This window comes from Merops nubicus, unplaced genomic scaffold (assembly GCF_000691845.1).
Source record: "Merops nubicus isolate BGI_N331 unplaced genomic scaffold, ASM69184v1 scaffold8852, whole genome shotgun sequence".
Classification (NCBI taxonomy): domain Eukaryota; kingdom Metazoa; phylum Chordata; class Aves; order Coraciiformes; family Meropidae; genus Merops; species Merops nubicus.
In genome coordinates, this window is record NW_008594224.1 from 1565 (window position 1) to 12983 (window position 11419).

Here is an 11419-nt window from a genome sequence, read left to right on the forward strand (position 1 = left end):
GGACTCCCATTACTAGAGTCTGGTTTGTTGGGGTTTTTTTACTATATCAATGGTAGTGATCACCAGCTCACACCAATTAGGTAACAGTCTCTGAAACAGGCATCACAGGGAAGTGCATCCAAAGACACTTTAAAAAGTTTGTTGAGTCCCTGATTCACAAACAGGTATGTAAGCATGGAACTTTGTGTTTTCAGTAGTCCTTTGAATTTAGTGGTTATTTGTCATATATGAAGTTACATCAGAAAGGAGATTCCTAAGTCATTGCAACAGAGAGGCTACATATTTTAAGAAACTTTTATGCCCATCCTGTCTGACCTTGTGCACATCCCCAAGCAGAACACAGTCTGCAGGTTTTGTTCATGGACCCCAAAGGCTTCCAACCAGCTGAAGTGGAGCACAGTTCTGTTTAGATACTATGCTGTGTTTGTTTGGGTTTAAATTTTGCATATGTATTTCCAGTTCCATATGTTATACTGCACAGTGACACCTTGCTGTAAGGGAAGGATTATTTTAACTAACTGTTCTGCATAAGTCTATAGCCCCTAGTGATAATTTAGCACATGGGGAATATATTTTAATGTCAGCACTGTGAGCACCCAGGGTAAAGCTCTGTGTAAGGAACAAAAATTGTCAGGCCTGTGTGCTCTCATAATCTGTTTTAACCTGAAACCAATGACTAATATTGACTAGGTGCCTTGCACGATTATTGATACACGTCTGATAGATACCAGCCTGCCAGTCAGAATGGATAAGAGCTGCTGAAAGTCCTACATGTATTTCTTGGTGAAAGACTCAAAAGATTTTGTCTGTATGCACAAGTGTAGGATTTTATTAAACTTACAAATATGTGCTGCTTAAGGTTTGGAGAAGCCCAGCAAAATTCCTATGAGAGGTGTCTGTTGTGGCATTTAGAGTTTTGAAAATGACTTCCAGTCATGATACCCTTATTTATGGGTCAGGAAACAGCCAATGCACTCTTTCTGAGTACAGGATAAATACCTGACCTGGAGCATTTTTGTGAAATCTTGGTTCTTTTCCTTTGGTCATCACATCACAGGAAAACATCATTTATTTATAAAATTTACTTCAGTGAGTCAGGATCTGAGTTGAGGCATTGTTTGGCTTCAGTAAGACTTCCTCCCAGTGTCAGTTTGTCCTGTTTATTGGCGTGTTGAAGATGAATAATTCCTCTGAACGTCAGGCTGGTTCATCTGGGTGCAAACACCATGTTTCACATCAGGTTTTGTTTTCCCCGCAGTGACTGGCGGCGGTTCGAAGCCCTGGGACTGCTGCTGGGCCTGCCCATACACCAGGGGTAGGTGAGGTGCTCTCGTTTTATTTCACAAAGCTAGAGTTGTTCTAACGATGGCTGGAACCTGTAATAGATGGGAAAGGCTTAGTGTCATTTTTCTCAGTAACTGAAATCAAGATTGGACTTGGCTTTAGTTTTTAAGGAATACAGTAATTGTCTTTGCTATTGCTGATCAGTCTATTTGATGGTTTTGGTTTAGCTTTTCTTCTGTGTGGGATGTATGATTAGCCCACTGTTCAGGGAAAAGAGATTTCTTAGACTCTAAAAGTGACAGTTCTGAAGTGAGCTGTTACTGAGTCAGAGAGTTAAAGGGATGGGAAATGTGCAGGGAAGAAACCACCAGAGAAGATAGAGGAACTTTCCTTCAGAGAAGCCAGATTAACTTCAACATCTCTGTTTGCTAAAGAGAATTTGGAGGTGTTTACAAGGGACCTTTATTTCTGGCCAAAGTGAACAACAACAGATCTTCTCTATCAGTGCTCAGCTAACGAGTTCGATGCAACTCAGGATCCTAAGTGCAGTGGTGTTGGGGGGGATCTTCAGCCTCTACTTAAAGTGCCCTTTGCACCTGCCAGCTGCAAGACAGCTTCTGTGACAGCAGTTTCCATAGCTGGCAGATGCTTACCCATAACCAGGGTGCCCACACATAGCCAGTCTGCAGAAGGTATAATGAACAATAGTATTACTGGACACATGGTAAATGTGGTGTTTTGGGGAACAGTCAGAATGGCTTTTGTAAAGGTAAGCTATGCCTCACAAATCTGTTGGAGTAATTAAGAGAAGCTGATGAGTATATGAATTGAGTGAAGTCAATTGTAAATGACACAGTTATAGGACTCTCAAGAGACTTTTGACAAGGCCTTTTTCCAGAGACTCTTAAAGTAGGTAAATAAAGACAGCTCAGACTACCCAACACATTAAGTGATTTGGAAAGTACATGAGTAGTGGGGCGATGACATCTGCTGATGAAACAAAGCTCTTCAGGTTAATAAAGACACAGACTGACTGTGCAGAGAGAGATGGAAAAAGTAAGCAAACAAACAAATGCTGGAGTTACTACTCATGGCTTTGGAATTATATTAAACAGGGACTGTTGTTGTGTGGAAATGTGTGATGTAATTATTAAAAAAGCAAAATAAATCTCTGGAATTATTAGGGAAGAAATTAAGAAAAGAATAGAAAATACCATTATGCTGCAGTATAAATCTATGGTGCATCCATGTCTTCAACACTGTTTATTGTTTTGGTCCCTCTGTCTCAAAACTACTGTATCAGAGTTGGGAAAGCATCTGACAAAGGCAGCAGGGTCGAGATGAACCTGTGGGCCATTGTCAGAGACAGGTGACTGGATTTAATTGACTTTGGTCCCTATGGCCATTCTTATGTTCAAAAATTCTTATAAGCTGAACATTTGCTCAGCATCACAAAAATGGCCTTCCTGGAAAAAAAAATCAAGGGTCCAGTGTGAAATATGAGACACTTCTGGATCCCCTTACTGGAAAACTACACCTTGAAATAAAAAAGCATCTCTAAATACACGTTTGACTTACAGAAAGTGGGTGTCTGTAAAAAACGAAGTATGTAGAACTGAAAGTGTTGTTTCTTATGTTAGGATCTAGGCTGTTGGACATCAAAATGTTGAGTGTTTCACATAGAATATATGATGCTTTCACTCCAGATTCCTAACTGCATGACTCTCACTTCCTGTGATAGCACAAGGGGTAATGGGTGCAAATTGGAGCATAGGAGGTTCAAGGTGAATATCAGGAAAAATTTTTTCCTGTGAGGGTTCCAGAGCACTGGGACAGGCTGCCCAGAGAGGTTGTGGAGTCTCCTTCACTGGAGTCATTCCAAACCCGCCTGGACGCCTTCCTGTGTGATGTACTCTGGGTGACCCTGCTCTGGCAGGGGGGTTGGACTGGATGATCTTTCGAGGTCCCTTCCAACCCCTATGATTCTATGATTCTATGGCATGTTTCTCCTCAGTGGTTGGGAGGAGGCTGCCATGGCCATTTTCTTCTTTGAGAATCACAGAGTCACACAGAATCACAGATTTTAAGTGTTGGAAGGGTTTTTGAAAGATCATCTAGTCAGAGCAGGACCTCTGCCAGAGCAGGACCACCTACAGCAGGTCACCTAGGAACACATACAGGTGGGTTTTAAATGTCTCCAGAGAAGGAGACTCCACAACCCTTCTGGGCAACCTGTTCCAGTGCTCTGCCACCCTCACAGTGAAAAAGCTTTTCCTTATGTTTCTGCAGGACCTCTAATGTTCCAGCTTGCACTCGTTGTCCTTTGTCCTATCATTGAACATCACAGAGAAGAGCCTGGCTCCATCCTCCTGACACTCGCCCTTTACATATTTATAGACACTAATGAGATCACCCCTCAGCCTCCTCTTCTCCAAGCTAAAGAGCCCCAGCTCCCTCAGCCTTTCCTCATAAGGGAGATGCTCCACTCCCCTTCGGTGGCTCTGTGCTGGACTCTCTCCAGCAGTTCCCTGTCCTTGAACTGAGGGGCCCAGAACTGAACACAACACTCCAGATGTGGTCTCACCAGGGCAGAGTAGAGGGGGAGGAGAACCTCTCTTGACCTACTAAACACACCCCTTCTAATACAACCCAAGATGTCACTGGCCTTCTTGGCCACGAGGGCACATTGCTGGCTCGTGGTCATCCTGCTGTCCACCAGGACCCCCAGGTCCCTTTCCCCTGTGCTACTCTAACCGCTCAGTCCCCAGCCTGTCCTGCTCCATGGGGTTCTTCTTTCCCAGGTGCAAAATTGGAGAATTGTCCTTGTCCTTGTTGCACTTCATTAGATTTCTCCCTGCCCAGCTCTCCAGCCTGTTCAGGTCTGGCTGGACGGCAGCACGGCCTTCTGGTGTGCCAGCCACTCCTCCCAGTTCTGTTCAGCAGCAGACTTGCTGACCATGCACTCTGTTCCCTCATCAGGCCCGAGTCCCTGAGTCCCTGGGGGACTCCACTAGATACAGGCTCACAACTAGACTCTGCCCCACAACGCTCTGACTTTTTTCCCTCAACCAGTTCACAGTCCACCTCACTACCTGATCATCCAGACCACACTTTCTCAGTTTAGCTGCAAGGATGCTGTGGGAGATAGTGTCAAATGCTTCACTGAAATCAAGATAAACCACATCCACTGCACTACCATCCTCTATCACCTGGTTATTTCTTCATCGAAGGCTATCAGGTTGGTCAAACATGATTTCCCCCTGGTAAAAACATGTTGACTGCTCCTGATTACCTTCTTGTCCTTGATAGGCCTACAGACAGTGCCAAGGATAAGTTCTGTCACCTTCCCAGGGATGGAGGTGAGGCTGACTGGTCTGTAGTTACCAGATCCTCCTTCTTACCCTTTTTGAAGACTGCAGTGACATTTGCTTTCCTCCAGCCCTCAGACACTTCTGTTCTCCATGACCTACTAAAGGTGATGGAGGGTGGTCTAGCAGTTACTTCCCCCAGCTCCCTGAGCACTCGTGGGTGCATCCCATAGGGCCCATGGACTGAGGCACGACCAGACTGCTCAGTTGATCCCTAACCCAGTCCTCACAACCAAGGAAAACTCCTTCTCTGTCCTGACTTCACCTGGGGCCTCAGGGGTCTGGGGCTCCCGAGGACAGTCTCCAGCAGTACAGGCAGAGGCAAAGGAGGCATTCAGCAACTTCTCTGTCTCTGTGTCCTCTGTCACCAGGGTAGGGAAGTTTGGTGAGTCTCTTCCTAGCCCTCACAGCATGCTTCAAAGCCAGTCATGACCCATATTCAGGATCTCTTTCAAGAAAGCTTGGCTTGGCATAGTGTGACATTCTGGTCCTTGTGGGTGGATCTGAGTGAAAGGTCTCAAGGAAATCTGTCTTAGGATGTTTTATCCAGTTTTGTAAATATTTCAGGTTACACTAAGTTAATCTAAAGAAAAGTATGAAAAGCCTGTAGGTTGTATGCTGTGATACCTCAACGTCCACAACTCCTGTATCACTATTCCAGATTAAAGCATTCACTTTCCTTTTCCAGATCCCCTTAACCAGTCTGTTCTTCCTCCTCTGAGGGAATCATCTCTCCAGAAGTTATTGTAATCATTCACCATGTGCATGATGAGGAATATCTCAGTACTTGGAATAAGCTGTGAGCTTCAGCATCAATGCATTGAACTCTGGTACCTGACATCTGACTTCAGCATTTGAAGAGTGAACGTTGAAAGGAAATCTGGATGTCCTCGAGGAGTAAATGAAAAGAGTGATTTAGTCATCTGCAAGATGAAAAGTGTCTAAATTCACACCACTTGTAGTACAGCTTGTATTGGCATGTACCAGACTCAGGTCTGGATGGTTATGTGAACACTTTGCTTTAACAATTATGTCATTGATGTGATGTGATGGAAAATCTGGCTTAGGAGAGTAACTCATCTACTGTGTAAGCTGAAGTTTACAACAAGTTTCTATTTCTTCACCATTGCACTCCAGCATGAAAAGTTCTATTTCAGCAAAAGAGTGTCTTTCTTCATCCCAGAAAGATTACCCTGGAAAGTGAAAAGTGAAGTCAGAGCAGAGGATGGCTCAGTATAACCATTCAGCAGAGCTCTTGCCCCAGAGCTCAGCAAATAAGTCCTTAAATTTCACTGAAATACCACTGGCTTGGGATGAAAGGACACTGTTAGGGCTGAAGGTCTCACTGTCAGTCCTTCTGTCTGTTATAACTTTGGCAACGATCCTTGCAAACGTTTTTGTGGTTATTACAATTTTTCTGACTAGAAAGCTCCATACACCTGCAAATTACCTCATTGGCTCCTTGGCAGTGACTGATCTGCTGGTGTCTGTCCTGGTCATGCCCATCAGCATCGCTTACACGGTCAGCCACACGTGGGCCTTTGGCCAAGTGCTGTGTGACCTCTGGCTGCTGTCAGACATCACGTGCTGCACAGCCTCCATCCTGCACCTCTGTGTCATTGCCCTGGACAGGTACTGGGCTATCACAGATGCTCTGGAATATGCCAAACGCCGGACTGCTGGCCGAGCAGTGCTCATGATTGCTGTGGTCTGGATGATATCCATCAGTATTTCTGTGCCACCGTTTTTCTGGAGGCAAGTGAAAGCTCATGAAGAAATTGCCAAGTGTACCGTGAACACAGATCAGATTTCCTACACGATTTATTCCACTTGTGGAGCTTTCTACATCCCAACTGTGGTCCTCCTGATATTGTATGGTAGAATTTACGTAGCAGCTCGATCCAGGATTCTAAAGCCACCCTCACTGTATGGGAAACGTTTTACTACTGCACACCTCATTACTGGCTCTGCTGGGTCTTCCCTCTGCTCCATCAATGCCAGCCTGCATGAAGGGCATTCCCACGCAGGTGGGTCCCCAATATTTATCAATCATGTTAAAATAAAACTTGCAGATAGTGTCCTGGAAAGGAAAAGAATTTCTGCTGCGAGAGAAAGGAAAGCCACCAAAACTTTAGGCATTATTCTGGGAGCTTTCATTTTCTGCTGGCTGCCTTTTTTTGTCATGTCTCTGGTCCTGCCAATCTGCCAAGATGCTTGTTGGTTTCATCCCATCCTACTGGACTTTTTTACATGGTTAGGTTACTTGAACTCATTGATCAATCCAGTCATTTATACAGCTTTTAATGAGGACTTTAAACAGGCTTTCCAAAAATTAATACATTTCAAAAAATGTTTATCTTGAGCTTCTCCTGCTGTGTAAATGACCCTTGTGCAATCTTGCAACCTACCTGCAAACTTTCTGTGGTTTTATTCCAAAGGTATGGACTGGTAATTGCCATCTCTGCTGCTACCCTGTTCCGTGCATGTAACTGGGAACTTCCTGCCCATTTGGTACCTTGTCTGCAATTGTATATCCCAAACAGGACTTTTCTGTGGGCTCTTCAGTAACTGTTTGTGTATGTCAGATCAACACCTGAAGTAAGCTTTGTAACAAGTGAAGGCGTGGGACCTGGAGGGGAGTCTGTGCCATGAGAAGATGCAGAGTGCTCGATTCTGCCATGCCTCGTAACCTGATGGGAGAAAGAGGTGTACACATCTGCAGGATGTCAGTGTTTCTGCTGTATTAATAATAATTAACAATTTATGTAGACTGAGAAAGTTTCTGGAGAACGGGATCTGATGTCACACATTTTCTGTGGCATATCATCTGAAATGGATAAAACCTGTAGATTTTTCAGAAGTTGTGTGACACAGCCTGACTATGAGCAGCAGGGCGTGGAAGGCACAGTGCACATGTAAGTTCTGTGGCTATCTCATGAATACTGCATTTGAAGCTGTGCTTTTGGTGGTCTGTAGAAAGAAGACAATTTATTTGAAACACTTCTTACACATTTTGTTATTAATAGAATAGCCAGTATAGAAATACTACAAAATAAATAGCATGAAAATTATTGAAAAGTATCTCAGTCTTATATTTCTGTTATTTAATATTTTGCATGCACAAACTGAAAAAGGAAAATATGTTTAGTGCCAGTGTGGATTGACTGGGACCTCAAAAAAGAGCCAGAAGGTTCACTCCTTGGTCACAAGAAATGGGGACTTAGGAGAGAACGACGTGATACATCAAAGAAAACTTTCTTAGTAATTAAGGTTGTTGGCATGGATGTGACATCACTGTCTCTGGAAGTCTTGAAGAGCTGGTCAGACAAACATCTGTCAGGTTACAATGTCAGGATCCTCCTCTGGGGCTGTGGAGAGTGGAGCAGGTGCTCTGTAACCTGCATTTCTCTGTCCCTGGGATTATTTCCCCCATTTGGCAGGTTGGAAGCTGACATAGGATTTTGGTTGAAGTCTTGGGCAGGACAGCACTCCAAGCAGGGCAGCCCAAATTTCATTCAACTTTTCAGAGTCTCTGGGCATTTTACAGCAGGAGCATCATGTCCATACTGTGTATGAGCAGCATGTCTTGCTTTGGAAGTTACCCCATCACCCTTCTGGCCACCCTTCCATCTCTCAGCCTGCCCAGATGTTTTGCCAATGACTAGGCCCAGCAGGAAGGACACAGCCAGCAGGAGGATGAACCAGTGAGTGGACTGTATTGAGTATAGAAAAGTCATTCCATGAACGATCTCTGGGGGTACAAACAAGCCAAGCAGTTCACACACAATCAGCATCACCCCCAACGACCCCAACAAAGACATCGCCCGACCGACAGGAGGTGGTACAAGCAAAGAACCAAGGCTTCCCAGAGATGGAATGGGAAACTGCCAGGTCAGGAGGTTGAACACATAAGACAAAGGTGCCCACATGGCAGCTCTCACCCTCCTAGCCCAAGTTCACAAAGGTCCAAGCTGACAGGGGCCCAGTTCCAGAAGAGTCAGGATGGTCCTTCCCCAACCAGGAAGCTCTGTGGAGTCCACTCCACAGACAGATACTCCTCCCTTCCTGAAAGTGGTCCCAGCTTTTATCCCCAAGCAGACCCCTGACCTTTGTCAACTCAGTGAGGGACCCCTGGGGCTCATTTCCCTTCTGGCTCTCCCTGCAGGGCCGGCCGCACCCTGGGGGGAAGCTGAAAAGCAAACTCACCCCCTCTTTATGAAGGGCTGTGGGAATCACCTCTGTGTCAACCTTAATTTGGGGCTTGGGGTTCAAACCCCAGCATTTCACCAAATTCACCTTCACCATTTGCAGCTGTGGCCATCCCAACACACTGCACCAGTCCAGGTCTACCGCAGCTCTTCAGCCTCTCTGCATTGGCTGCCCACTCATGCAGCTTCTTCCTGTTGCTGGTGCTCTGCTGAGGACTGGGACATGAAATAATGGCCCAGGACCACCATGTGCTGCAGAATCAGAGCAGCTGTGTAGCTCACAGAACTGTAGTCCTCCCTCTCACAGCACTCATCAAGAGTGATAAAGGCTGCCCTGTCTGGGACACTGCTCCTCTCCCCTCCCAGGAGTGAGCTGATACAGCTCAGTCCAGCTGAAGAGGTTTTGATGGTGGCACTGCCTGGCCACGGCCACACAGGGTGCTTCCAGAGCCTGTGTTCAGAGTGCCCACGGGGTGTGGTTGTTCCCAGGCTGGCTCGGAGCCGCGCCGGTGCCGGGGTCACAGGAGCCACCACAGCCACAGCTACACTGCCGAACACGAGCCACTCACCACTGCAGGCAGCTTGCTCTCCCCTAGCAGCCCCTAGCACTACTTACTCTGCTGTTACAGACATAACCTGTGTACAGCTTGGAGCTCCAGGCTCCCTTCTGGGCTGCCAGCCTTGTGCCAAGGCCAGTCCCAGGTTCTGGTGCTGTGGGAGGGATGGCATTGCCCTGCCAGCCCAGCGAGCCCCCGGCGGTCAGCGGGGTACGCAGGCAGCACAGACGGCTGGCACAGCCACCTCTGGGGTACACAGGACATACAGTGTCGTATCTGGCCTGCAGAGGGGACCTGTGTGACTGCATGAATGCTAAGAGAGAACTCCAGGATCCCGCAGGGGCTTGTCACTCAGAGAAGCATTTGTGGAGACTGGGGGAAAGTCTCCCAGCTTAACCCAGGACATTGCATCTTCCAGAAAACTGGCACCTTCTGAAGGAGACGGACGGTCAGTTCCTCCCTGGAGGACACAGTCTGTGTTATTTCAGAATAACCTCTCTCATCACGGGTCTGGGATGATACAGGTCTTCCTGGACAGTAATGGCACATGAGGGTTTCAGTCAGCCACTGAGCTCATGTGCTCCAACAGCCGATGTTTAAAGACAGGCTTTATGTCCCTGGGTCCACATCACCAGAGCTCTTTGTAACCTCTACCAGCTGTACAAGGATTTGCAGGAGCCTTTCTATTTGACATTGACACAGTAAGACAAGACTGCTTTTAAAGTGACCTCGCAGCACTGGTAGCAGTGGCTGACCCCCAGAACAAAGAGCACTGGGAAAGTTCCCTGCAAGCATGTAGCATGAGCACTAGTATGAGAGTGCCCGTGACAGAACATCCCTTCACTCCTCAGGAGTCCTTTCATGTCATCCCTCAATTTAACCTGGGAGACAGTCACAGCCTGAAGAGTGTCTACTTCCAGAACTCATGGATGATTCATGTCATTTGCAGACTTTTTTTTTTGAACTACAGGCAAAGGTTTAGGTACCTCTGAGGTTTCCACTCCTTTTCCCCAGATGTCCCTTTGCTGCTGTCCATCCTGCCTGCCCCCGGTGCTTTCTGGACCCTTTTGTCTACTGTGCTTATCTGGCACAGCCCTCTGGCCTGAGGCACCCATGGACAGGGTCACACAGCTTTCACTGCACAAACACACCTGTGTTACAGCTTGAACACACAAAAAGACCCAACCAGGGCAAGTGGATAAAGGACAAATTTGAGCTTGATCTAGTTTGAGATGTCCCTGCTTATTGCAGGGGGGTTGGACTAGATGAGTTTTGGAGGTCCCTTCCAGCCCAGACATTCTATGAAATAAAGTAAATGATAGTCAAGGTCACACTTTGAACCCAGGATGAAGATCTGGTTTCTCAGGGACTTGAATGAGAGAATGAAAGATGGTTTCTCCACCTCTCCTCCAGCAGCCTGGCCAGCCTAGTGCTGGTGCCTTCTGCTCTGTACCAGCCTCTGCTGAGAGCTACAGGCTGGTATTCCCATCATATGGTTTCATGCTCCCTAACGCAGGGCTTGCCTTCAGGCAGGTCCCTTATGAACTACTGATCCTCTTCCTACCTCATGCTTCAGGACGTCATGCTAGCAGCAAGTCCTTGGGTTACAGTATTCCTGCAAAAACTTGGCAGCAAGGCTGTCACTTAGTTGTCCAAATGATGCTGAATTCTGGCCTGCATTTCAGTTAGGGAGCTTCTCCACAGTGTCCTTCAGGTGTCCTTCAAGTGGCCGCATGCCTGGTTCTAACCTTGAAACCAGACCCTCAGGGCAGCTGATGCCAACATCTCACTACAAACACTGACAGACACAATGATAGCGAGTGTGTCAGTCCTTGCTCAGGTCCAGGGACGTGCAATACACAGAATACAAGAGTAATTCAAGTTGGAAGAGACCTTTGGATCTCGCTAGCCCAAAATCCTGCTCAAAGCAGGGCCACCTGCGACAAGTCTCCCACCAATCACATTTTCCTCTGTCCTAGGGACGCTGCTGCCCCGCTCCCTC

At 46.8% G+C, this 11419-nt stretch overlaps 1 protein-coding gene across 1 annotated transcript; it reads left to right on the forward strand.

Moving 5' to 3' along the window:
* Positions 1-5877: 5877 nt before the first annotated feature.
* HTR1D (5-hydroxytryptamine (serotonin) receptor 1D, G protein-coupled) lies at positions 5878-7014 on the forward strand. Its single transcript, XM_008935683.1, has one exon. The coding sequence runs from the start codon at positions 5878-5880 to the stop codon at positions 7012-7014; it is 1137 nt and encodes a 378-aa protein (XP_008933931.1).
* Positions 7015-11419: the final 4405 nt, after the last annotated feature.

Excerpts from the sequence above, each read along its gene's own strand:
- HTR1D (XM_008935683.1), top strand. The coding sequence starts at position 5,878 with ATGGCTCAGTATAACCATTCAGCAGAGCTCTTGCCCCAGAGCTCAGCA.